This window comes from Enoplosus armatus, chromosome 17, assembly GCF_043641665.1.
Source record: "Enoplosus armatus isolate fEnoArm2 chromosome 17, fEnoArm2.hap1, whole genome shotgun sequence".
Classification (NCBI taxonomy): Eukaryota; Metazoa; Chordata; class Actinopteri; order Centrarchiformes; family Enoplosidae; genus Enoplosus; species Enoplosus armatus.
In genome coordinates this window covers 3,777,077-3,804,308 of record NC_092196.1, presented here as the reverse complement: position 1 = coordinate 3,804,308, position 27,232 = coordinate 3,777,077, and the positions used below count along the sequence as shown (strand labels likewise).

General features: G+C 43.4%; 3 protein-coding genes across 4 annotated transcripts; 2 read left to right on the top strand and 1 right to left on the bottom strand.

Annotated features, from left to right (window-relative positions):
- The first annotated feature begins 460 nt into the window (after nt 1–460).
- On the top strand, nt 461–4,634 carry dnase1 (deoxyribonuclease I). Its single transcript, XM_070922853.1, has 8 exons — nt 461–598; nt 1,370–1,458; nt 1,639–1,725; nt 2,844–2,959; nt 3,211–3,323; nt 3,486–3,640; nt 3,738–3,831; nt 4,563–4,634. Exons 1-8 carry the CDS (start codon nt 461–463, stop codon nt 4,632–4,634), a joined length of 864 nt encoding a protein of 287 aa, XP_070778954.1.
- Nucleotides 4,635–4,880: 246 nt separating this feature from the next.
- On the bottom strand, nt 4,881–9,211 carry eci1 (enoyl-CoA delta isomerase 1). 2 transcript variants are annotated; one of them, XM_070923163.1, is made up of 7 exons: nt 9,113–9,211; nt 8,279–8,404; nt 7,922–8,049; nt 7,497–7,643; nt 7,172–7,293; nt 6,848–7,026; nt 4,881–6,509 (listed from the first exon to the last, which is right to left on the bottom strand). In XM_070923163.1, exons 1-7 carry the CDS (start codon nt 9,153–9,155, stop codon nt 6,343–6,345), a joined length of 912 nt encoding a protein of 303 aa, XP_070779264.1. In that variant the 5' UTR covers nt 9,156–9,211; the 3' UTR covers nt 4,881–6,342. The 2 variants fall into 2 exon arrangements, with proteins under 2 accessions (XP_070779264.1, XP_070779265.1); XM_070923164.1 differs by having other exon boundaries at nt 9,101–9,155.
- A 2,536-nt stretch (nt 9,212–11,747) lies between these two features.
- On the top strand, nt 11,748–22,269 carry LOC139299900 (uncharacterized). Its single transcript, XM_070922849.1, has 12 exons — nt 11,748–11,883; nt 12,968–13,143; nt 13,759–14,266; nt 14,330–14,638; nt 15,941–16,028; nt 16,314–16,425; nt 19,342–19,412; nt 19,706–19,880; nt 19,998–20,192; nt 20,838–20,972; nt 21,371–21,526; nt 22,027–22,269. Exons 1-12 carry the CDS (start codon nt 11,748–11,750, stop codon nt 22,267–22,269), a joined length of 2,304 nt encoding a protein of 767 aa, XP_070778950.1.
- The last annotated feature ends 4,963 nt before the right edge of the window (nt 22,270–27,232 follow it).

Here is a 27,232-nt window from a genome sequence, read left to right as displayed (position 1 = left end):
GCTTCATGTCACATTCACGCCGGATGTAGTTTTACTCTGGCTGGCTAAATGTAACACACAAAAACTGTGTAAGTAGGATTACTGTAACAACAAAAAGTCACCACGCCAGAGCTGCTGCTTTCAATTTCCATATTTTACAACCTTTGCCCAGTAATCACTTCCACACCAGTGTAACCAGGGCAACGGGGTAACATATTCTCCTACTGGAGGAGTTGCCGACTTGCCCTTAGATAAACTGCCAGGGGGGCAGGTGTTGCGTCCATCTCTCGCTCCCACAGTAAGGCTGAGGGAAGAGGGGGCTTTCAGGGTCCCGTGACAAACAGCATGCACTGCTCCCTGCTTTCTATTACATGCAAACTGTCAAGATCAAGATTTGGATAATCATAAATCATAGCTATGACTGCTATGCCGCACCCCTGAAGTCTTTTTTTTGAATTTATGTGACCTCTTTGGCCCAGGAATGCGTTTGGCGTGTGCTTTGGGTCTCTTCTTGGCCCTGCTGCAGCAGTCTACCCCTCTGCTGCTGGGAGCCTTCAACATCAAGTCATTCGGGGACAAGAAATCCTCCAACGCGACCCTGATGAGCATCATCAGCACGGTCCGAAGCTGCACTTTGCATCCAGTATTCCTTTTTGTCCACAGACTGTGTGTCGTCACCACATTTGAAGGCAATATATTCTGAATGAGGGCTGAGTGCCCCTACCACAAAGTCTAGCCTGCACTCTGCCTCCCTTCCATTGTAATAAGCAGAAATATGAGGATGGCATTACACTCAGCTGTTCAGAGGAATATGGATATTAAAGGGGCGCTTCAGTTTTAGTATTTCACATTCATAAAGCTGTGGGACTCACAAGAGATGGATTCAAAAAAATTGCCAAAAAAACAGAGATATTTTGAATTTTAGTCCCTCGTATGGGTCAAGCTCCAAACACTGGATCCTCCATTTCCCATAATGCAATCATTAGCATTACATAATTTCTTTAGACCCTCTTTTCCTGGTAAATGCCCTTGTTTGTAACGCAGGGTTTCTGTTATTCATTTGTTTTGTCCAAGCTCAAGCTCGTATAACCCGGATGACATCACCGGGGTTATTTTCTCCTCCACAGCCACAGAAGACATTAATACAAGTGTTTTTACAGGCCGAGTAGTGCTGCCCATGACCAGTAAACTTTTGTGCCCCTTTACTGGAACAATAAAGAACACAGATTATGTAATTAAACAAGGAAACAGGTTTGGCATGTTCCTCTCTTGTACAGCCCTTTGGTCAGCTTAAGCTATGTTTATAGATAAACTTTACTTACTTACTTTAATGAACTACACTAGAAATCAGCTTTGACCAGATGTTTTGTGCTTTCCGTTTTTTTTTCAGATTGTCCACCGCTATGACATCATCCTGATCCAGGAGGTCAGAGACAGCGACCTGTCAGCCACCAAAAAACTCATGGAGCATGTCAACAAGTTAGACTGACCACACGCCTTATACAGAGCACACACACACACACACAGTATTAACACACACAGAGTATGGCAATAAGGAGGGCCGTTCATGAACTTGCATTACGACATATGATAAACAAAATGATGCTCTTCGTTTGTTTGTGTGTGTGTGTGTGTGTGTGTGTGTGTGTGTTCTCCCAGAGGCTCTCCTCAGTTCAGGTACAGTCACATCGTCAGTGAGCCACTGGGTCGCAGCTCCTACAAGGAGAGATATCTCTTCCTCTACAGGTACGCAGAAAGGCAAACACAGAGCCATCACATCTTTCGTAGCGATCCATCGTTGAGACCAAACATCAGTGAACAGAAACAGAAATATTTCTCTTCTAAAGCTTTATGTACTTCAGCTCTGCTGTGTCTTCGTCTGCGAGGACCCTATACTTAGGTAAAAGTAGCCATACAACATTGTTAAAACACTCCACCACAAGTTAACGTCCTGCTTTCAAAATGCACTTACTCATATGTTACATTATCAGATTATTGATGCTGATGCATAAACATGTGAGAAGCATCTTAATGTTGTAGCTGGTCTTGGTGGAGCCCATTTGAACCACTAGATATACTGTTGGGCTGTTTAATCTGCCCCATCGATCATATATTATAAAGTATGCAACATGTACTTAGTTACTTTCCACCATTGGCTCCATGAAAGGTGGTTCCATATAGATAATAGCAGTTTTAGATCAATATGGGTGATCCTGTGACAGAAAACACGTTTTTTTGTTACACTTTTCTCTTCTCTATCTTTTAATTTTTGTAATTTCTGAACAAAGGCACCTAAAGTGTCACCGAAGCCTATTTTTGGGTGCAAAATGCTCACAAATGTGAAATTCAAAATGCGTTTGAAAGTGTCACACACTGGGCACAAAATGCTGGGGAATGCAAAATGCATTTGTGTCAAGCTTTATTTAGTAAAACAGCTATGTAAAATGCTATGATGATTACACTTACATTGATTTCCCTGGCATAAAATGCATGTTAAATACAGTATGTGACACATAGTGCACACCTCATTCATTCATTCACACATTCAGGATGAGCCAACCTGCCCCCTGGTGGTCATGATAGGGTACAGGACTGATGAAGTTGTAAATGTCACAAATGACTTTTGAAAGTGCTCCACCAATGCTGCTAATAGCTGACTATGATATAGAGATGAAGGACCCTCGCAAACTGTTGGAAAACGTCTTCAAAAGTCAAGTCTGACAGGAAATAACTCCACCTGGGAAGAAGCTGAACCACGGGGGGGAACATGCCCTGAGGAGCAACTCCACATAGTTAGAAGGAAGAAGTAGTACACGACAGCACGGTAAAACAGATGTGGTTACGCAGTATCTTTTCTTCTTCAGGGAGCAGACGGTGGCCGTGGCCAAAAACTACACCTACGATGACGGCTGTGAGCCCTGCGGGACAGACACCTTCAGCAGGGAGCCCTTCGTCGTCATGTTCTCCTCCAAAGACACCGGTAAGAGTGGTACTGCCTCTTCACCACTGGACGGCAGTGGATTTTCTCATTCACTAGGTGAATCAGCTGAGAACTAAGCACCAGACTTGACCTGTGTAGCAGGTCATGAGGTCTGTTGGTCACCAATGCCCCTTTAAAAATCTCTAATTCTCACTGCCATAGAGGATTTATATCAGCCAAATAGGGTTGGGATCTCCGTTTGTCTCTTCTCCTTCGAGCACTCCTCTCTTCACTCACTCCCTGTCTTCTAGCGGTGAGGAACTTTGTCCTGATCCCCCAGCACACCTCTCCGGACTACGCTGTGGAGGAGGCCAACGCTCTCTACGATGTGGTGGCTGACGTCCGCACCCGCTGGACCACCAACGTGAGTACCCTCTTCAGTTCTAGAAACACACCCACGTACTAAAAATCCATGAATCTACAAAAACATATTGCAAAGGATAATTCATTTGGTAAAATATGAGATGGGGGGGGGGGGGGGGGGGGGGACTGAGAGGGGTTGAAGCGCTACACTCTGACCCTGCAGGACATCGTGCTGCTGGGCGACTTCAACACAGGCTGCAATTACGTAGCGGGCTCCGACTGGCAGCAGATCCGCCTCTTCACCGACAAGAGTTTCCACTGGCTGATCACCGACGAGGCTGACACCACAGTGTCACACACTAACTGCCCTTACGACAGGTAGACACACACGACACACTACACTCACATGCACGCACACACACACGCACACACACACACACACACTTAATTCCACCCCCTCGTCCTGTATTTGCAGGATTGTGGTCACTACTGACATGATGAAGGGAGTGGTGCGCGGCAGTGCTGCGGTCTACGACTACATGGTGGACTTGAATCTCAGCCACAGTCTGGTAAAAAACTCTCCATCATACAATTCACTTCAATTGCAAGGTACAAAAGAAGGATCTTGTTTTTTCTTGCTTGCAGCAGTGACGTAGTCAGGGCGTGGTCGGTGCACGGTGACATCACTGCTGGGTGTGGTTACAGGTGCAACAGACTCTTTAAGGGGGGGGTGGGGGGCAAGTTACTCTTAGAAGTAGTTTGACATTTTGGGTAAAAATGCTTATTTGCTTTCTGATGAAGATTGATACGACTCCAGTCAATATGAAGCTACCGCAAGCAGCCTGCTAGCTTAGTGCAAAGACTGGAAACAGCCAGCCTGGCTATGTCCAATGGTAACAAAGTCCAGAATCTCTAAAGCTCACTAATTAACATGTTAAATCTCGTGTGAAGTGTAGAACAAGCGACCAGAGGGGACTCAAGGAAGTTAGCTGCCCCCAATAAAACGGCCATACATTCGCATAAACATACATTTGCAGGCAAGAAAAAAAATGATTGTTTATGCTTTGGAAAATGGTCAGCATTGATGCGCATTATACAAGATTTTAAGTATATGTATGTATGCATGTATATAGTCTTTAAATAATGCAAGTACATAATACAACAAGGAAAGCAACACCGGTTTTCTGTTTAACTGTGTAAACTGAAGCAATATCCTGACCAACATGGAAAGCAAACAAATTGCGCCCCAGGGAAACGTTCAACCATGTTTTCTCTCTCTCTCTCTCTCTCTCTCTCTCAGGCACTGGCTGTCAGTGACCATTTTCCCGTGGAGGTGAAGCTGATTGGCCAGGCTGCTGCTGCTGCTGCCTGAATCATGACTCCCACACACCGTTCATCAGACCTCCAGGTGGAGTCTGAATGAGGATAATTCAGTGGGGGCAATCTCACCAATCATGAAGCTATGAATTACGAAACCAAAATAAACCTAATTATTTTGTTGCAAACTTGCTTCTTGGAACAGAAAAAAAGAAAAGAAAAAAAAAAGATGAGTTAAGTCTCTTGTTGACGTGCATAGAAGGTCAGGTGCATGAAAAAAAAGCCTCTTGCAAACACTTACTGAGAGATCATTTTTTTTAATTTGTTAACCACTTTCCTCTGAAGGAAAGTGCAATGTTTATCCAGAGTAACTGGGACAATTCTTTTGAAAGGACACACTGCTGTGATTTTTTTCAACATATGAAGCAGGAAGTTTCATTTACTGTATTAGTTGGCAGGAATTAGATATCTTGCCACATAAAACTGAAGCTATCTGCGTATCATGACACAATGTAACCATGAACCCATTTATTCAGAAAGTACGGCTAAAAAACAGTTAGAAAAATTGAATGATAAAGGCTATTGTGGGTTATTACGATGTACCCAAGTTTACTTTCATTACCTGTTCTGGTACCTGAAGGTAGAGTGAGGCTAGGCACTTTAAATGGTGAAGACCCCTCTTGACCCCTCCCCCAGCAATTGACTTTTACATTTCTTTAGCTTTTCCAAAAACACAAGAGCAGAAGTGTAACGAACGGATTAAATAAGTGTGTTCAACGTAAGCTTCAAATGTCAGCATGTTCGGCTAACTAGCTTACTAAGTACAATAGTAAGCTAACATAACTTAGCCAAAGCCGAGGAGGATGCCGTTAAGATAACTACATTATTTTGTGGGGTTACAGGCTATGTTTAAAAGAAGTACCTGCTCTGGACTGGAACTTCTTTGATTTGGGGAGAGTTTACATCCCAGAAACTTCAACCAAACTTGCGTTAGCCAGTGTTACTTTCGCTAAACTTAGCGGGTATCCCTCATCCTCAAATCCTTTTCTCATGTATAAATGAAGAATACGGTTTGAAAATACAAACACTGATGCATTAATCTAACCACTGGGTTCCTTAATCAAGTATGTTTTCCTAAACAAACCTTCAAGGACTATGTTAGAACGAATACCATTTCAATGACATGGTTATTTATAATATTGTACTAGAACACGAGCGCAAACTAGGTATACACTCGAACAATGCTGCTCCTGGTGAGGATTCTGACGTTTTGCACAGGACATGCAGCTCTATCTTCTGTTTTAGAATTATATCACGTATGTGGCCATCATGAACATATTTAAGACCCCTTTATGGGGTTCCCCATTTTAAAATGAGACAGCTGGAAACAGTAAGAAGTCAGCCAGAGAGTAAGGTATCAACCAACTCCACAGTTTTGGCGTTAGCATTAGCTTATGTTAGCTAGCAACAGCTGGGCTCAGTGTACGGACAATTTGAATGATCGATTACTTTCCTCAAAATAAAGTTTGAAAATTGTAATTTATTAATGTTGAAGTACTAATGTCGATAGAAACATTCTGTCACTAGGTATGTCACCCCTGAGCTAGCTGTGTAGAGCTGTATTTGAGGATCTTAGCTCACTTGACATCAATTAACACATAATAATGAAGGTAGATGTCCCTCTAATAACCTTAGTGTGTGTGTGTGTCTATATATATATATATATATATATATATATATAGACACACTTCCCTCTCCCTCCTCTAGGCCTTCCTCTTTTTCAGCATCTCCAGATACATGCGGAGAGACTTCTGAATGGAGTCTTTGGTGATGAAGTTGACAAAGTATTGGATGTCAGCCTCTCTGTTGGACGTTAGCTTGTCGATGCTTGGCTTCCTCATCATGGACTTGGTGAGCTGTCTGGCGTGGTCTGTAAAGTGGACAGATGAACAGGAACAGTTAGCTCACCGTTTCCAAAAAGTGGAGTTAGCGGACCTCCATTGGCCTTTAAATTGATTGTGGATGGCTCTCAGTGAAAGAATTAAATAAATATTTGCTATATTATTTTATTGCTTACATTTTGAGCAGGGCCAGAACTAATAATATTCAATGGGGGCCTGTTGTACAAGTTTATAGTCTATAGCACCTCTGATCACCTGGAACCACACCCAACAGTGATGTCACGGTGTACCCTGGAGTACACTTCAACATCACCACACTGATGTATATTTAATATTTTTTAAAGGTGATATATAATGTGTAACGTACCCGGAATAGCCAACCACTTGGTCATGGTCTGTGTGGCTGTAGTGAGGACTTGGTCTTCAGGTACCAGCTGGTCCACCAGTCCTATCTTCAGGGCGTCAGAAGGGTTGTAGAGCAGCCCCAACTCCAGAGCTATCTCTGTGGTTCGGTGGCCCACTGTGTTCATCATGGTGTCCTTAAACCTGCAGACAGCAGCAGTAACTGTTTACTACAGTCAACAATGACTTGTTTTATTTACTGTAGTACTAACACTGCCATCATCATGAACACAAACACCACTGCCACCACAACTGTCATGGGTGTTACTTCATACTTGTAATTCCTTACCAAAAAGGCGCAACGATGCCGAGCTGCGTCTCATTAAGGCCGATGCTGTAACGAGGGTTGTCCGCCATTACCCTGTAGTCACACGTCATAGCCATCAGACAGCCACCTGCAGGACTGGAACCCTGTGGAAGGAGTGAGGAGGTAGGCTAAGGGGCTTATGTGCAAGATTGTTCTTATTTTTCTGTTGTTCTTCAACCACAGTGAATATGCTAACTATCAAGGGTTTATTGGTTCCAATCGAATTACTGTTGCTGCAGCTGTAAATGTAAGAACTCATCCCTTCTTGCGGGATTTTTCCAGAGCCGCAATAGAGGTGTGTACGTACATTGATTGCAGCGATAGTGACCATGTTGGAGCTATACAGTTTCAGCCACATCTCCTGAACAGCTCTCCAGAACTCTCCACAGCGCTCTGGACTCTTCCCGTACATCTCCATGATGTCCAGCCCGGCTGAGAACACCTTGGGCTGGCTCTGGATTGAAGCAAAACACACACACACACACACACACACACACACACACACACAGGGTGAACTGTCAATTACTAACAATTGTACTGCGTCCCACACTCCAGCAGTGAAAGTGCTAGCCACACTGATTAAATAACTAAGTATTTCCTACACCACAATCACAAAAATTTCTATAATGCACTTTAACTTCCCTGTACACGTAACCACAAGGCCGAAAAAGATGCATCTTAAACCTCTTGCACCGACGCTCTGCTGCCTTAAACGATGAGGTTATACTGTACCGAGGTGATGACGAGGCCTCGGCAGCGCTTATCCATCTCCAGCTTCTCCACGTCGATGCAGAACTCCGTGAGGAAATCTAAACTGAGGCTGTTGACCGGCGGACTCTGCAAGTGCATCACCGCCACACCTACAGAGAGACAGAGATGCCGATCATCTTCTGCCTGAATACTTTGGCAGAAATTCTCTACAGATTCATCCCAAAGTGAAACTACAAAATAACAACAAAAACAAATATTTACGCCTGCCGTCCGACGTCAAAACAATTCAGCTGTGTCTGTATTACCCAACTTGCTACTCTCTAGCCACCTGCTAAGAGGAAAAAAAAATAGTGATGGGGATGATGGCAAATTCTTTACCTGTGCTTTGGTCAAAATCCACTTTGATCTTAGGCGAGGTGGAGTTGTTCCTCCGCTGAGCGACGAGGACAGGTGACACACACACTCGGCCATGACTGCTGCAGGAGGACCACTGGGAAAGAAGACCTGCACGCACACACACACACACACACATTCATCACTCAGCAGGTGACTGTAGCTGTCAAAGTGTTAAAATATGTTTTGCAAATCAGATAATAAAATCTAAAATAAACCACACTTAGTTACAACTATCACACCATTAGAGTCATATTATTACAACACTGAAGGTGTTTCGAATTCTTCTAACATATCAATGCTATGTTGTCGATACTGTCACAGTAAGAGTTAAGTCTTAACAGCTGCATCACAGTCAAGGGGAACAAGTCAGTTTGGGAACTCATAAGTCTGCAGCTACCCTTAACCAAATGCATTTGCTTGGCCATTAAATCCACACTACATATCGTTCAACGTACTTTCATGATGTGTGGATATCTCGTGAAATATCAACAAGAAGGGCGAGATATTCTTAAGTTGACACGAGAGGCACATACTGGGGCTGGTCTGAAAAACTCTTTTGTCAACATCAAAACAGCTGTGACCTAAAGTGTAGCCGCACAGGCTGAGACTAACTTAAAAAGGTTTATTCAAGTTAAAGAGTCCAGCGGTGTCCTGCGACCTTTGCTCCAGTTTCTGTGGTGCGCAGCTAACGCAGCTAGCGCGGCTAACAGCAGGCGGCGAGGTGGCAATTGTTCCATTTAAGAAATTGCGTTAGAATGACTGTCAAAACTGACAAAATGTCAACTCTTCACAGTGTGCCTACACATAGAGACATACCCAGTGCGCCGCACTTGTTCCTCAGTGCAGCTCTCAGTGCCATTTTGTCCCGCTCAGGCTCTGGATGGAGACTGCAAACTGTAGGGTCTCATATATGCGGGACCATAGACATGTCTGTGGGCGGGACCATGAGCTCCTCCTTCTTCTTCTTCTTCTTCTTTTTTTTTTCTCTTCTTCTTCTTCTTCTTCTTCTTCTTCGTCTTCTTCTTCTTCTTCTGAGAGCATTGCCGCCACCTCCTGCTTTGGAGTGTGGACCAGAGATGAAACCTTAACCATGAACACTATTTTCCTAATAACTTTTTTATAGTGGTGTGACAACACAAAGGTAGATATAAAACCTGAAAAAAACAAAACAAAACATAGACCAGGAAAGGTGCTTCATGCAGACATGAAAACAATAAAACAGAGCAGCGCAGGGAGTTATTACACCGTTAATAAATAGATGACTTTGTTCTATGAGGCACTGCATTACACTTCTCAGAATATGCTTTTCAAAAATTCATGCCGATGTAATCCTGGAGATCAGACTCTCTGCTCGAGGAGGCGAAATTAATCCGCGCATATGTTCCAGGTAGAGTTCAACCCCTGATTTTTGACCCGCGAATTTGCGCCATCGACTATAAGCAATAATAGCAAGCCATCTTGACAGTGCTGACTTTTGAGGAGACAAAAAGCCAGAATCCAAAATGGAAGCTCTCAGCGGCTAGCACCATCTACATTTATTTAGCCTCCTCTGTTGGAGTACAGAAGAGAAATGGTTGGCAGACAGTTATGAAACAGGAGTCAATGGTACAAATACGTCTTTTGAATGTGTACTTATTGTCCTGTTAGCAACCGAGCTAAGCTAACAAACTAACTAACTTATTGTTTTTTTTTAATGTCTTTTTATTTCAGGAGAGTGTACGCTAATCAGAGGATAAACATACAAACAGAACAGTACGGAGTGAGTATCAGTCATATCCCCACATCCCCATTCCTTCCCTCTACTCCCATACCTCCCAAACGTCAACAAAACAACAACGACAACAAAAAAACACACAACAACAAAAAAGAAAAAAAGACAGTGACATAATATGCCCTTAATTTATGTCGTATCTATTGTGTATCCGTAAAGATTCAGGGCCAGAGGTTGTCCTAGTCCCTCACTGATCAACTCTAGAAAAGCTTTCCTGGTCAGAAAGCAGCTAGCCAGCTACAGCTACAGCAGTTCACCAACTAGCCCTGCGAGTATAGTCACTACGTCACCAAGCTTCCGGCTCCACCTACTCACGTGGAGGGGCAAATGTCACGTGATCGCCGCTTTAATCATCTCACAACCCCTCTGATTTGACATGTGACCCTAAACCGGACCCTGACCCCCAGGTTGGGAACCGCTGTCAACCTAACCAACCTCTAAACCACCTCGACCAGCTACAAAAGCAAAATGCTGCTCACACATAGATGCACCAGTATTGATGATTTAATAAAGTAATATTTTTCTGCGCATTGAGTAGTTTTACTTTTGATACTTTAGATACATTTAGCTGATAATACTACTGTAATTTCACTTCAGTTGGAATATGAATGCAGGACCATTACTTGTAATGGAGTATTTTTATTGGTACTTTTACTTAACTAAAGGATCTGAGTACTTACTTCACCACTGGTTATCGCTGTACTGTATATTATAGAACTAATGAAACAGCATTTTAAGAGTTTCAAGATATCCTGGTCTTGAGACTATTAATTAGTTAGTAAGGTGAAAAAGTCATGAAAAAGTCATCTTATAGGAAGTTAATATAAATAAATTGATAAATTGGCCTGTTGCTGAACATCTCTTACTGTAAGAGATGTGGCGGAGAGGAAGAGAGAGAAAGCGATGAGAGGGGAGAGTGAGTGAGGGGGAGAGATACAGTAGATCATAGGTGTTAAAGTCACTGCCAAAGCACAAGTGTGTGACCGCAGCGGAGAGATGCGCCCGGCACTGAGGCTCCTCTCAACCAGTGAGTATATCATTTTAACCTTAGTTAAATTGTGTGTGTGTAGGACATTTCCTAATGTAGTTTTAGGCACAGATTTTTTTGTGGGTGGATGCAAACATGACAAGCTGACCATTTAATTGGGTCATTTTCATCGGTGTTGCTGGTTTCACTGATAAAAAAGAAATAAAATAAATGGATCTTAACTGTGTTGATATTGAAGGCGTATGCCTCCATATGTGTACAGTCCTTTCGCCAGTGTTACGAAAGGTTGATCTTTTTGGGATTTGGAACTAATAAGGGCAGGGTGGACAGTGGCTTGTAGTGTAGAGTTTAGCTGTCTCGAAGTACACATCTTCTGTGCATGTGCAACTGCAGTGTGTTTACTCACTATATAGTATACATACAGAATATAGTATACAGTATATCAAATGCATTTGTATGTGTGATTCTGTGTAAATGTCTTCATACTTGTTTTTTTCTTTTGTTCTGACTAGACAGGACTTTTCCACTTTCCCACCCTGACCCCCCCCACTTCAGTGTAAGCTGCAATCGAGCGCCATAGGAAATCCATCTGTGTGCGTCACCTCTGCTCCCTGTAACCTGGGGGACACACTCCTATCCCCTGCCGCTTTCCCAGCTTTCACTTTTTCTGTCCAACCCCGCCCTGCGCCATCATGGATCTTATGGAGTTCGGAGACATGGGCAGTGGCTGTGGAGATGAAGACTGTGGCCTCGCATCGGGCTTCCAGGAGGACTGCTCGAGCCAAGAGTGCCAGTGGGAGGAACCTATGTTTGGATTAATTGAGCTAGGTGGGTAAAAAACAATAGTAAAACAAATACTATTGCATAATGTTTTGTTAATGGACATTTAAAGCTGCACCAGGAAAGATTTTTTTGGGAAAAACAAAACAAAAAACAGAACAAAAACAAAACATAAATCATAAAGTGGGGCTGCAATTGATTTAGTCTCCCATCCCCTTTGACTTTGACCTTTATCTTGTTTGACTGAAGAAAATTGTGGTGTCTGGACTGCACTATTCAAAACTCACCACCATTAGATCGTTTCCCTAGTTCCTTTGATATTATTGGCTTTCTCGCAGTGCGTTAGATGAGAAGATCGATACCACGCCCCTGTCTGTACGGTAAATATGAAGCAACCACCAGCTGCCAGTTAGCTTAGCTTAGCATTAAAGGCCCAGAAAACCATTTTTCCACTTAGCTTCATACACCTTAGTGATAAGGTTCTATATGAACACATAATTTTATGCAAACGTTTGAACAGTTTTGGTCATTTCACAGCTTTTCTGTATTTTTGGTTGTCTAACTGGTTTCAGTGGAAAGCTGGGCTCAGTGGTGACACATGCTTCTGTGCACCAATCAGGACCTAGCAATGAACCGATGAAATTTAGCTATCTAGCAAACTCTGGGACAGTCAATGACCATGTCCATTGTCCCTGTTAAATAGATAAATGAATAAATAAAATGAATAAGGATCTGTCTTTTTTGGTTCACCACATAAACTTGCGTAAAACCACAACATGCTGTTTATGCGCTTTGGTTTTCATATACAACATGTTACTTAATGAGCTTTAGAGGTGCTGCTGGTTTTCTTTTCACCTTTTGACGTTTCCAGTCTTTGTGCTAAGCTAAGCTAAGTGGCAGTGGCTTCATATTTACCGTAAAGACATGAGAGTGGTATCAATCTTCTCACCTAACTCTTAACAAGAAAGCAAATACGCATATTTCCTCAAATGCCAAACTATTCCTTTACCTTTTTCACAGGTTAGCTCTTATAGGAACTGTGCAGAGTGCAGTTCATAGCTGACAATGTGTACTGTTCTGAAATAAATACAAAGTGGTTCTGATAAAAACATATCAATATTTCATATTCTAGTGTGTGTGACTGTCATTTACATTCCACTGATGCTCTTCGGCCTGCTGGGAAATATACTAACAATTCTGGTGGTTTGGCTCCGACCTCACATGAGAAGCTCGACCTACCTCTACCTGAGCAGCATGGCTGTTAGCGATCTCTTGATACTCCTGCTGCTGCCTCTGGATCTGTATAAGGTACACACACACACACAGAAATTGCAGACCACTGATGTGAATGAAGTCGGGGGCGTGATGCATTCGCTTCCTTTCGAGAATTGTGTTCCACTAGTGGTTTACACAAGGCCTCGCTGCCTTTCCCTCAGGGGAATCCCTGCTGCCAAATGAAGTTTTCTTCTATTACACTCAAGGGTCACGTCATACCCAGAGAGCTCTTAGATCATTCTTCCATCATTTCCTCTGCACAATTGCAATGGAAGATCAAATGAACGTAAATAAACAATATCTTAGGGTTTAAGAATTATTCTCAATTCTTCTTACCTCAACTGTTATTTTGTCCTAACCAATCAGTGACTGATGCCCTGCCAGTTCTGCTCTGACCACACATTCACTGTCATTCTCACCTTTGTGGGGATCAATTTCTGTTGGCACCTGTCTAGATGACCTGTATCAACATTCTTCCTCTTTGTGAAACACGTTTTTACTCCAAATTAAGCATTCAAGGTTGGTTTGTGAACTGAGAATATGCCCTTTAAATAAGGTCAAAGCTGTGACAGCTGTGTTATCATGCAGTGGGATGAAGGTGCAGATGAAGATGACGTCAGGGTACAGTACTTGTTCTGTCTCTTCCAGCTCTGGAGGCCCAAGCCCTGGCCCTTAGGAGACCTTGCCTGTAAGCTGACGATGTTCCTCTCAGAGTGCTGCACCTTCTGCACCATCCTCCACATCACCTTCCTCTCCCTGGAGAGGTACCTGGCGGTCTGTTGGCCTATCACAGCCAAGACCCTGTTGACACGACGCAGAACCAGGGCTCTCATTGGCTGCCTCTGGCTGGGCGCGGCTGTCAGTGCAGCACCGGTGTTGGTCATGGTTGGAGTGGAGGATGTGGATGACATTGGGGGAGAGGAGCTAGGGCTCGGCGGATGGAGGGAGGACGGAGGGTGGACGGGCAGGGAAGGAGAACAGGGGGGATTTATGATAGGTGGAGGGGAAAGAGGAAGTGGACACATGGCCTCGGTGGATGGAGGATTAAAGGGAATTAAGTGGGAAGAAAAAGAGAAAAAGGGATGGGGTGAAAGAGTTGGAGAGTTAAAATGGTTTGGAGAAAAAGGAGAGACAAAGCTGGAAATTGGAGAAAGACGTGAGAGGAAACCAGGGGATGGAGGAAAAATAAAAGTTGAAAAACAAGCAGATGAGGGAGGAGGGGAAGAAGAAGGGAAGATGGAGGATGAGGGAGAGCGGCAAAATAAGATGAGAGAAGATGAGGGAGGAGGAAGGGAAGAAGGTGTTGATGGAGGTCGCGGAGGAGAGACGGACAACAGAGAGTGCCGCTGCACACACTACGCCGTCTCCTCCGGCCTGTTGTCGGCCATGATGATTCTCTCCAACTTGTACTTCCTGGTACCCCTCTGCATCCTGGGACTGGTCTACGGCCTGATTGGGCGCACGCTGTGGCTCCGTCCACAGAGCAGCCGTAGAGACCAGAGTCACCGGCATACTGTCAAAATGCTGGGTGAGAAACACACACTCGCCACCCATAGGCACTTTCTTTATTGTAACAAAACCGGAGAGAAACTAGTGCTTACATAGAGATTAGCTTTTTACTAAATATTTACACTAACCACGTTAACTGAACTGACTGACAAACAGCAGTATTTACTTTGGTGGGGCTACAGGCATTGCAGGTTTCTGCTGGTTGTCATGTTCTGCTTTTCTGCTTTTGTGATAGTTACAGCAAATATGCTATAGTGCATATAAAAATAGAGTTTAGCCCACAAAAGTCGTATTGATAACACAAATATTAGCCCTAATTTAATACTTTATTTCTTAAAAGTGTGGACTAGAGCGGCTAAAAGGCTCTGCTTCTCTAACGATAAGCTACAATTATCGATAGCGTGAGTAATAAAAACAGGCTAACCACTTTTTTTGCGCTGTCTTCGACGTCCTTTTCAAACCCAATTTACTTGTATTAGATGGAGGCGGGACCAGGGGGGGAAGCTGGTGGTGACTTAGTGCGACTGCATGGCTGGGACAGCGGCCATTAGCAAAGAGAATACATAATACACTTGTTTTTGGCTGGTGGGGTGTTGCACGTGCGCCCTCTATTGAGCGGCCACCAAAGAGGCAATATGCAACACATCTGACCTGACACTTTCAAAATGGTGTTTCATAATGATATGTATGTAAATTTGGAATATTTCGATTACATTGAAAATTATGTACTAAACCTGAATTTGCAAGACAAATAAAGTCGGTTAGATTAGGATAATTGGATATTTCCCTCGCATTTTAAACTTGAAATGGTGTGTGCACATATAAAGAAACAAGGTAATAACTACATTTACAAAGGATTGACACGTGAGTTTAATATATTGTTTGCTTCCGTAAAACTGTAATGTAACTGTTGAAGTTACGTTAGCTTATGTTAGCTGTTAGGCAGCTCATGATGCTACAGTGACTTCCCCTTTAAATAGTTGATTGCTTTTGATTGGACGGCGCTACATTTATATATATTTCCTAACAACCAGTTTATACATTACTAAATTCTTTACTAGCCAAGACATTTCTTTAGTTTTGAGTTTTAAATCACTAGTTTGAAACTAGTTAGTTCTGCTAGTAAATTTAGGAAGGATTTAGGAATAGCTGGTCCCACCCAATCCAGAACAGTATTTTGACACTACTTAATTATAGGGATCTGTGTTTATTAGTGTAAGACATATTTCGCCACCTTTGCTCCGGTATGAATGATTCTAATGTCCTCACCCCTGTGTTTTTCTCCCCCCACCTTGCCCCTCTGCCTCTTCACCTTCTCTAGGAGTGATTGTCTTGGCGTTTGTCCTGTGCTGGCTGCCCTTCCATGTGGGTCGGACCATTTTCTCTTTTTCTCTGGGCACCGGTTCTGACAGCCAGGAAACATACACGGGCACAAACTCACACTTGGACACTGACGCTCTCTCTGATGTCCGCATGGACAGACATATCAATATACACGCCGACTCAGACTCCAAAACCTCCTCCAAGAGTGGGAAGATGACGGCACTCATTTGGATAAACCCACAAAATAACACACCTCCCGCCGCAGGCACAAACGCACACACTGTGACACCCACAGACCTGTATGATGACAACACACACAATGACACGCGCTTCAACAGTACGTACACACTCCCTGACACACACTTGTATTTTTTGTACTATCTGTCTCAGTATTTCAACCTGGCATCCTCCGTCCTCTTCTACCTCAGCGCTGCCGTCAATCCTTTGCTGTACAACCTCATGTCGGCCAGATACAGACACGCTGTGCACAGCCTCGCGCACACACTCCCTCACACACAGTCTCACCACCTGCGCACAGTCACGGCACGGCACTCCACGACCACTTTGTGAGGGCAAATGCCGTGCGCGCAGAAATGCGCCCACACACTGCATGCAAAAAAGGGAAGCAATCAAGCAAACAAACACATTGCAGCCTCTGTTTAAACCTTAATTGCTTTTCAATGAATCAGTGTACAAATTGTATAGTGGTCATTTGTGGGACTGCAAAGGCCATGACCATATAAGTGACTACAATTACTAGTCAAGTTAGTAACTAGTTACTAATTGTGGTGGTAGGGCTACCTGGTTATTTATATTTGGACCAGAGATTGCGCCTTTAAAGCACCATAGAGGTGTGCCAATGTTGTGCAGTCGTACACTGGAATCAGCAAATGGTTATTCCTGTGCTTATGCCTAGTCTAAATAGTAGTAGCTAACTTAAAGGATACGTTTGTTTTTTTGTTTTTTTAAGTCTGTGTTATTGGTGCTGTAATCATTCCTCGTGGCGGTGAAGCAACAGGCCTTTTCACGGAACACATGGCTGGATTCCATTTAGCTGCCTCAGTTATAGGGTCCTGGTATTGTGCATGCTGGCTCACTGTCACACTGTCATGGCTTACTGGGCAGTGGTAGGCAGTCACACGTTATGCATAATGTGAGCCATCATTAATCGTCGTTATCATTAATGTTATTAGTGACACCTGTGCTTTTCTCTTAGCCTGTCCTTGTTTTGTTCAACGATGCATTCTAAAGTTCAGGCGAAGCTAACATGAGGATTTAAACAATTTAAGAGGATTTCTTCTTTTAGTACAAAATGCCCTCTTTGTGTTTCCCTGGTCAATGTTTCCTTGCTGAGCCATAGACTTAGGCATGCGTCCTCGTGGTTACATGTAGGTGTATTGGACTTGCAATAAACCTACAGTGCGTGACTGCCAGGACGAACTCACTTGATTTAGCTAACTCAGGCTAGTGCCAGGAAGTTTGAGTGTTATGTTGCCTCGGTAAACCCTGGTCCGGACCTCTAAAGGTATAGAGTATTTTGGGATTTATTAAGCTGTATGCTACACAAAGATGACAACCTATGAAATCAGGAAGTGTTTTTTACTTAACTCGCATCTACCCCAACTGGTATGTATGTTGTATCATGAGAGTGTCTTTGAGCCTTCGTCAGTGTCAGATTGAGTGCGAGACAGTGCGAGCATATGGCTATTCCCTGGAGGCAGTGCATACCAGTGTAGACCCAGTACTGTGGATTTTGTCCCTCATTTCCTCCACTGTAGTCCCACCAGAAGGGGATCGCTTCACAGCCAGTATGGACCGGAGGAATGATTACAGCAACCAGTAACTCTCTCTGTATATATATATATATATAGAATGTGAATATTGTACTAGGATTAGTAAAGAAAAAAAACTAATCCCAGCCAAAAATCAACACAGTTGGCTCAGTGAAAATCTTATGTCTTAATGTTTTTGTAAAGTAGGGATAACTGACTTTAATGTGTGTACTTCAAATTAGGTACTTTCAACAATATGTTTATTTATACAGAAGAAATTTTACGTGTACATAAGTTTAATTACAGTGGCCTGCTCAAAATACATTACACACACACACACACACACACACACACACACACACACATTGAATAGGGCTATCACTTTGATTCATGTAGTTTCATACCAGCTGATGTGTTTTGGTGTAATATAGATGACATTACGTGTCCTGATGTGTCGGACACTGATATAAATGCCTTTATTCGATTCGCAGTTGAGGTTTTATCACCTCTGCCAAGGAGGTTATGTTTTCCCCCATGTTAGTCTCTCTGTCTGTCAGCAGGAAACACTTCAAAATGGATTTCCTGAAGTTCGGAGGACGGATTGGCCTCGGGGCTCAGGGACAATTGATTTGATTGCATCGGTAATCCAGGCCATTCCGGCCATGAGATCAGGTCTTTGTGAACATGAAGTAAAGACTTGATTCCAAATCAGAATGAGAAATGTTCAAAATGAAAAAAAAACCCAAAACATCCGTAGTTTACTCAGACTGTATAATATCATAAATCTAAATAAACTTAATCTTACATCTTGGTATGCCTCATAATATAGTTACTGTATGACTGTTATAACTGTGCACATTTTAAAATGCAAGGATCTGCCATATTTGAATGTTTTGCTTGTATTTGACACAAGTATAATATCAATATAGTTATCTATTAATATTAGTACTGTATCGTGTTTCTGTTCATTTTTTGTTTTTGCCATTTGTTTATTAAAAGCTTTGCTTGCTGTGTATTTATTTGCTACTGTATTTAACAGTGGGGTGTGTGTATGTTGAAATAGTGACAGGTTGTTGCATTACAGTATTTTATTGTTACAGTCTGTAGGTGGATTGATGCCTTTCTTCTTCCTAACAAGACCTAGAAAACCAAAATCTGCCGAACACCAACAATTTAATCTTCCAGCTGCTTAGTTCTACTATGCTCCAATAACAAAATGTCAAAATGGGCAATTTGGAACATGTTGAGGCCGAAACAAGAGGAAAATTGTGTGTAATTGCGTGTAAATTCACTGCTTTTTATCTGCATTTCTATAGCTAGCTTTTCAAACATTTAGACATGATGGAGACATTTTGTCCCAATAATGTCCCAAGAAACCTTATGGACTGAATATAATCGTTTTCTAACCCTAACCTTAAAGCAGATCATTAGATTTCGTGTATTGTGGGATGTGTCATGTACTGTATGTACGGCTATCTTTGTATTTGAACAGTTTGTTTGCCCTGCGTGTGTCTAGACTTTGTACCAAGTGACTGAAGCTAGAACACACACTGTTGATTTCCTGCTGAGTGGTCAGCGACAGCAACTCTGCTCATTTTCACACCAGTTTGTGCGCGGCCGTTTCCAGTCACTCGCTGAGATGGGAGTAAACTGCAGTGCTTCTCCACAGACCGTAGATTGTCTGTACGACACCGCCAGGTATGCAAAGAGGCAGCCAACTGAACACCTTTCCCTGGTATAGTGTGGTATATTTTTTGTGATTTGGGTGAACTGAGCCTATAAAGAATGTCATCACCTATAGTGAAAACTTAACCGCGACGTAACCCCAGTTTTGGCACAGGGATGACGTGCTGGATCAACTGATGCAAAAAAGGATGAACATTTTGGTCGTGTGGTCAACAGAAAGACTGGTTTTGAGGCAGCTGTGTGATAAATATAAGTTCTGAAAATTCGACTGCATCAGTCCAACCCAGACTGCCGTAACTCTCCAGCCATGCAGGCCTGGTTCCTGATGCCTCCCTGGATGCCTCACTGGCCTCCCTGCTGTCCCTGAACTCCTCTTTGGCTCTGGAGCAGCAGTACTCCACCCTGCAGAGCGGCATGACCCGACAGCAGAGGTTTGCCTTCAACCGTGACCTCCACACCCTCTTTGGGGGAAACACCACGGTCAGATCATACTGGTGTTTGGTTTGCATCCACCATGTGGACCAACTTTGTCTGAAAGGGTTTGATGATGTCCAAATGATTCAGTACAAATCTCTCTCTCTCTCTGTGTGTCTGTAGGTGAGTTATGGGGGTGTGGGTGTTGTTGCACTTGCCCTCTCAGTCCTGTTTGAGATGCTAGCCCATCACCAGACCACAAGGTTGGGCTTGTGGAGCCCTGAGGCCCACCCACCTCCTCCAGACCCCATACGCAGAATGTTCGGGGCTGACGTGGGGTCGGACATCAGCTCCATTGCCAGCGAGTTTCTCAAACAGGTGGATGGATTTCAGATGTAGGCCAGTAATCATGGTAATTGTATTATTATGGGTTAAGCACACTCATGAGTATGAATTATTAAATTAAAAGAAAACTTGGGATTGAGCCTTAAAGCGAGACTGCAACTTTCGTTAAACAGCGGCCACTGTGGCCACAAGTGGCAATTACAGGATAATATTACATGCTAAAATATGGTGTAACAAACACACAAGTAGAGAAGAGTCTGTGAACTCACTCAGTAGGGTCAGTAACACAGGAATGGGGATGCCACCACAAGCTACTGGTCACACCAGACCAAGTAAGGCTGTACTGTAGCAACATACGCATTATTACTTTCAAATCTAACTTTTCATTTGTAAGAAGAAGAATGTGCAATTTCTCCTTTCAGAAGTTTTATAGTCTCGCTTTAATTTTGACAAAGCCCAACTGGTAATTTTCAGCGTTACCTCTGCATTTTAATTGCAGGGGCAAAACGGCCTCGAAAATGTCTCCAAGGCAGAACCATTCAAAAAAAAATGATGGATCAAGTTGTATCACTCTTGTATTGTTGTGACCCGAGCAACACAATACAATATGTTTTGCAATGAACCAGCCTGAAGTCTGGAAACATGACGATCCATTCTAAACTCCAACTCCCGCGGCAGATTCCTGGTGCAGCCAATGACCAGGAGGAGATGGCAGCACTGCTGGAGAGCTACGAGAGAAAGCTGCGATCCGAGCTGATGGATCTCTACGGGAGGATGGTGTCGCCGGAGGGGGGCGCTCTCAGCTCTGCCGGGGTTGGCTTTGTTGCTGATGCAAAGCAACTACAGAATTACAAATGATATTAATATTATATTAACAAGGGTGCTTGTACATCTGCGATAGCTGCTTCTTGCGCAACTACTTTTAATGCTAGCATTGCTATTGAAATTCTATTGGTGTCACTACTAACAGTATTTGGCTGGATGTATAAAAACCACAAGTAGTGCTTTTGGCCCTGTGATAATTCATCAGTTAATCTAGACTTAATAAGTGTGATAACTGTTTGTTTTAACCTGGGGCTTCCTGGTCCTGCCCTGCTGTATGGTTGGCTCAAATTTGCCCAATTTTCCAAACACAATTGTAGTAAGGCTGGTGTTAAAAAGCGTGAGCGTTAGAGTGAGGGTGATTAAAGCCTCGTACCTTTCGTGTGCAGGTGAAGCAATGGATGAACGGGGCTGCCCTCCACGTCCACACCTTCCTCCACTGGAAGCGTCTGACCAGCCCGTCAGCTGGAGAAGTCTTAAGTCTGGACTACCTGCATCGCGTTGACCCCCTGCTCAAGACCTACAGAGAGTACCTGCTCAAAGCGGTACTTGCTGGTTGTAGATAGGGGGAAATGAATGATGATTTACTAGCCGCTAGACCCGGGAACTTTTGTAGACATCCAGGGAGACTCACCCCCACATAAGATTAATTTCCCCAAAATGACCACCAGAGGTCAGTAGGCTACCGTCTACAGGAGCAGTAGTGAAATGCAACCAAAAGTGAACAATATACAGCTGGGAAACAGAGCAGTAGAGGAAGCCTTCCCACTGTGTTATGATTCATAAGCATGAACCCGATACACTTTTGACCAGCGTCCATCGTATGTTGACTCACACTTTAAACTCGGGTATCATGGAACACATTGATACAAATGACGACTTATTTGCAGGACTGCTGTATTAAACTGTATTCGTTTTAGCTAGGTGTTTGTAGATTTAGCTTTTTCCGGTTATGACTTCAAAGTTGCAGAATTTCGTACTTCTGATCATGGACACAACATATAAAGCACGAGCCTCAGCCCACGACCCCTCCCTCTGTCAACAGGTTAAAGTGTTTCCGGCCTTGAGCCCCGGCCCCAGCGGGCTGCTGATAGTGGAGCCCCTGAGAAACGTGAGCCACGGGGTTCACCATAGAGTCTGCGAACACGGGGCCATCAGGCGGACTCTGGTGGAGCGCTTCCTGTCAGACCAGAACCCACAGAAGGGAAAGGAGTTCTTCCAGAGCTCCCACAAGCACCATGACGGCCTGATAGCACAGCGAGGACACTTTCAGCTAAGCATGGTTTAAGAACAACTGAGACTGGCTGGCTATCTGATCTGGTTCCAGATGTTTAGAATAACTGGTTACTTATAGATAAACTTACTGGCTTATGCCCCCACACCATATACCTTAAGGTACATTTTCTGTGGTGAAAATCTGAGTATTATTCTTTTGTTGTGGAGTGTTACCCAACCTCACAGTGCTTGAATGTTTAAAGTCTACTCACCTTTTTATAATATGCTAATTATAAACTTAATTTTGATGAATTGTTTTTGTGTAGTCAATTATATTATTCTTTTTATTTGCTTTTATGAGTTTATAGGTTTTTCCATTTCATTCCTTTTTGTTTATGTCCATTACATGTTATTATTTAGGCTCTGGTGAGGTGCTGCGTAAACTCTTACATATTTGTGCTTTGTGTCACGGCTGGTGGAGCAGGGCAGCAAGGAACACGGGGGAATAGGACCCAAATGCAGACACAGGCAGAACAGATGCAGATAAAAGGTTTTGTTGCAAAAAAAAAACAAAAAACAGGGGAACAAAGACTGACAAGGTGGTGAGGCAGGCAGGGGTCAAAACTGGTTACCAAACAGGTAAACAGAACCGGCAAGAATCAGAGTCCAAAAACGGTCCAAAAGTCCAAAGACGCTGGGAAAACAGCAGGGGAAACAAGGAGCCAAGACAGGCAACACACAGCAGTGGCATACAATGAACTGGCACAGACTACACAAGGGCAGGAAGTGAAGTAGACCGAAACAAGAGGAGAGTATAAACTAAACACACAGGACTGCACTGTGACACTGAAATCACGATGTTTGATGATGATAATAAAGGTATCGAGCGATCAAACAGGCTTACTACTTTATGTGACTGGTGCTAAGGCAGTGTGAGGGTGATTACTTCACCTTAAAAAGCTGTCATGGGCGGAGGAGAGGTTTCACTCATAAAAACAACAAACATAAAAAGGTGTGACACATGTTTTGGCTGGCATCCAGCATGAGCTCTGGGTGCTCAGTACGGTGTGGGAGCTGGGGTGTCCAGTTGTCTGGATTCTTCCAGTGTTTGATTCTTTAGTGTAATCGTGGCGCAGTCTCCACCACCAGGTGGCGCTGTGGTTCAGAGATCTGAAAGGTGCATATGAAGAACTTCTAATGGAGGCAAGTCAACAAACAGAGTTTTCAAACTATTAAAATACTTATAATTTGAAAGTTTGGGTTGAAACGTTTTTAAGTGTTAGATTTTTAACAAACTATTAATGAAGCATTTGTGAACAAATAGAGAGTTGTAATAATAGATATCCCCGATGATGAGATAATCACTGCTCAATGTAAACATGGTAAATTCATAACAGGTTCCATTTTCATTCAGCTCAGAAGGACATTTTATCACATTTGATTACATTCTTATTTCCCTGCTGTACACGACTCATCGGGTTCCTCGGTCAATGGCCAATCTTACAGTTCTCATGTAGCTGTGCAATTATCACCTTATCACCACCCGCTCCAGCATAAAGTCTGGAGGAGAAACTCTATGTGGACCTGTCCATTGGCTACTGCGTGGTGGTGTGCATTCACCCCATACAGGTCGACGCCGATGAAGCAGCATGCTTATTGCACTGTGTGATGCTCAGTGTCTCGGCACCGCAGGGGATTCACTAGTGGATGCTGCGAGAGTGCATTCTGGTTCTACACATGCAGAGCTTTTTAGCCTCTTTTAGCCTCATTGTTTTTGGTTTCCCACCGTGCAAACTCTGATAAACCAGTGCACCCTACCTGCCCATGATCAAACAGCAGACAGACAAAGTTAGCAACTGGCTGGTGAACATAGTGGAGCATTTAGCAGCTGAAGAGTCAGGCCTCTTTGTCCAGAGTTGCTGGACACTATTATTAAACAGGGAGTGAAAATGTCCTTGTGTTCTCAATAATGCATTAGTTCCCTCCTGCTGGTGCATTTAAGCAGTTTGAGAGCCACTTCATTTGGCTCGATTCACTGGTGAAAAGACACGATTAGCCAGTCTAGTGCCGCGTCTCTGTGTGTGTGTATATAAAACATGTTATCTGCAGAACATGTTTACTTCATATCTCCCCCCTTCACCTCCTCATCACTCACTCTTCGGTTCATTCCCCATCTTCCGCTCCTCAATGTTGATACAGCTGCTGATACAGCTGTGCGCATTCTAAATGTGCCTGATAAATCCAATCAATCCTCTGCCACACACACAAATAAATACCACTTCTGTCCTCCTCCAGAGCCTTTGTGAATATGACCGGGTAAATACAATCAATCAAAGGATGCCGGTCTGGACCTGTTTTATTCATAAATATGAATTGTAATGACAAGTGTGTGGAGCGGATTGTCACCAAACAGGCACCAGGCTAACACAAAGGCTATCAGTTAGCAAGGGTTGAATGGAGTACACCCCAGGGCGTGAACTCAGGGGTCTTGACTGAGTGAGTGAGTGTGTGTGTGTGTGTGTGTGTGTGTGTGTGTGTGTTGAGGGAGGCCCAGCACAGACCTCGTAAGTAGTAAAACAACAAAAACAAGACGCCTTCTTGCTGAGAGTTAGAGAAGATTTAAACAACTCTCAAGTTTAAAGTTAACGTAGCAAAAGGAACAGGGGGGAAACAGCTAGCCTAGCCTCTGTCAAAAGATAACACAGTTTTCCAAGCAGAACGTCTAAAGCTCACTAATAAACTGCGTTATACCGTGCTGGTTTAAGCCATACAGAAACTGTAAAGTGTAAAAACCACAATTCACTGATTTACAGGGGGGGACTATTTCCTGGCCAGGACCAGTAACTTCCTGGAGCCTCAGTTGCACTGATTAAACCCGCCGTTTTTAACCGTCTTCAGGCTCAGCTACCCGGCTGACGGCGGAAGCTTCGTATCATTGTGCAGACATGAAAGCGGTATCAGTCTTCCCATCCACCTGTCCGCCAGAGAGCGAACAAGTGCGGCGGCTGAAGTTGGAAAGAAAAACGCATGCAATTAGTTGTTAGTTTACGCTCAGCCTCTCTCTTTCTATGGTGTAGAAACAATAGAACAGTACTGAGTGCAATTAGCAAAGACAAAGCGGCGTTTGTTTCATGGAAGTGATCCCAAGCCATGATGCAACAGGGAAATTAGCGGCATGCATCTCTCCTTCTGACACAAATTCGATGCACCCTAACCCTTCCATACGCTTCAGATAGATGCATTTAACAAGCCAGTGTTTCAATAGGATCCATTCCTGCTTCAGTCCTGTAACACATGGGCATAAACTCTCTACATATATACACGTGCATCAATAAGTTATATGTAAGCGTGCACATGCAGCCACCCTAATACACTCGCTGCACAGAAGCACATGCTAAATACACACAGCGTCACTCACAAATGCTCTCCCTCTCTCAAAGCCCCCAGCAAGGCAAAGGTCTGCGCAGCAAATGATTGAGCGATCTAATTATGAAGTTGTGGGGGGGGGGGGGGGGGAGCATCCAGTCATGTTTACTACCAGTATTTATTACCTGTAGTGGTGCCGCTCAACAGGAGGGATTTCAGCGGAGACCTGTAACATATGGAGCACATTAATGCGATATGGATTCAGCGCTGTCGGCCTTAAAAGCTGGGATGACATGTTTGAGAGAGATGCATGCGCGCATAAACATGCATAAAGTTGCATAATCTCTTAAGGGAGCAATAGCTGTTTCTGCTGCCATTTCATAGCCTGAGAGCCAGCTTCTATGGCTTTGCAATATACCTCTTGAATGTTTTCGTAACTATAAGGATACCTTTCCGGCCAGAGAGGGAATTACACGGAAAACAACGGAAATTTGAGTTGTCCAAAAGCCAAAAAATCTACTAGAAATTATATACAGTTTTGCTGAATTCCTCTGATGTACATGTAATGGCAGGTGGAAAGATTTGGGGATTTTACTGTTAACCTTAAACACAAAGCTTTTCCTTGTTTATTTTCATCTCTCGCCGTTCCTCCGAGAGTCTGGAAAAGTATTGATGTAAAGTACACTACAATGCATGACCAAAATAAGTAGATGAATAATAAATCAAGCAACACAAAATGAAACATACATTTTTCATTTCAAAAATAATGTTTTATACCATTATTCACATTGGTCAGGTTTTGTCGTGTACCTTTTGGTGTATACACTTTGTGTATAGCATCGTTACAGCTGGCTAATTGGGCACACGCTAGAGCAAATATGAAATCACTAGACTTAGCATATGCAATATTTGCCGTTCAGACAGACAGAGACGCTGACAGCGAGAGAGAGGAAGCTGAATGAGGTCAGATGAGAGGGAGGGAGAGGTGAGACGAGTCTGATCAGGCGAATAAAAGCTGATTGGTTCGGCAGAAAAATGGTTGGCCGCGTGTCAAGAAGCTGCCTCTTGTCACCGCCAACCCCGGACCCGGGTGTTCCTTTCAATTTTTACCAGCCACAACTCATTTACAGGGCGGCCGCACGGAAACGTCCCTTTCTCTTTTGTTACACCGGTGTCACTTTGGGTTACTTGAAATACAGTGGAGTGTTCGCGGAAAGATGGAGGACAGGGTGATAGGAGATGGCATGCGACCGAAGTCATGAGCCAGCCAAAATGGAATGTGTCGACATATTCCCAACACTTCAATCCAGTGGCTGAAAATAAAATGAAATAAACCCCCGGCCAGATTTCTACTAAGCTATAACGGAGCTTAGAATGATACTCTGTATCTAAAGAGGGTCTTGTCTTTTTTTTTGCCTTTCCAAGACAAATACAAGAATGCAGCCTGAGGCATAAATGTAACCACTGCGTTGCTTGTCCAAGAAAGCATTTTTAATAGCAATCATCTAAACCCTGCAAGCGAGTAACATTAATGACATTTTTAATGAATTTATTCACTGTATGTATAATACTGTACTATAATACCTGGGTTGGTTCAACACAAGAACAACAATGTGTCTTTATTTCCAAGAGGTCTACATGGACCATCAGCTGGTGACAATCCAGCGGCA

What these genes read in the sequence shown, in the direction of transcription:
- dnase1 (XM_070922853.1), top strand. Translation starts at nt 461, where the DNA reads ATGCGTTTGGCGTGTGCTTTGGGTCTCTTCTTGGCCCTGCTGCAGCAG. An exon ending in CTCATGGAGCATGTCAACAA is followed by an intron (nt 1,459 to 1,638) that starts GTTAGACTGACC and finishes GTGTTCTCCCAG; the next exon opens with AGGCTCTCCTCAGTTCAGGT. An exon ending in ACTAACTGCCCTTACGACAG is followed by an intron (nt 3,641 to 3,737) that starts GTAGACACACAC and finishes CTGTATTTGCAG; the next exon opens with GATTGTGGTCACTACTGACA.
- eci1 (XM_070923164.1), bottom strand. Translation starts at nt 9,155, where the DNA reads ATGGCACTGAGAGCTGCACTGAGGAACAAGTGCGGCGCACTGGGTATG. An exon ending in GGATTTTGACCAAAGCACAG is followed by an intron (nt 8,050 to 8,278) that starts GTAAAGAATTTG and finishes GTCTCTCTGTAG; the next exon opens with GTGTGGCGGTGATGCACTTG. An exon ending in TCACTATCGCTGCAATCAAT is followed by an intron (nt 7,294 to 7,496) that starts GTACGTACACAC and finishes CTCCTTCCACAG; the next exon opens with GGTTCCAGTCCTGCAGGTGG.
- LOC139299900 (XM_070922849.1), top strand. Translation starts at nt 11,748, where the DNA reads ATGGATCTTATGGAGTTCGGAGACATGGGCAGTGGCTGTGGAGATGAA. An exon ending in GCATACTGTCAAAATGCTGG is followed by an intron (nt 14,639 to 15,940) that starts GTGAGAAACACA and finishes CACCTTCTCTAG; the next exon opens with GAGTGATTGTCTTGGCGTTT. An exon ending in GCGCTCTCAGCTCTGCCGGG is followed by an intron (nt 20,973 to 21,370) that starts GTTGGCTTTGTT and finishes TTTCGTGTGCAG; the next exon opens with GTGAAGCAATGGATGAACGG.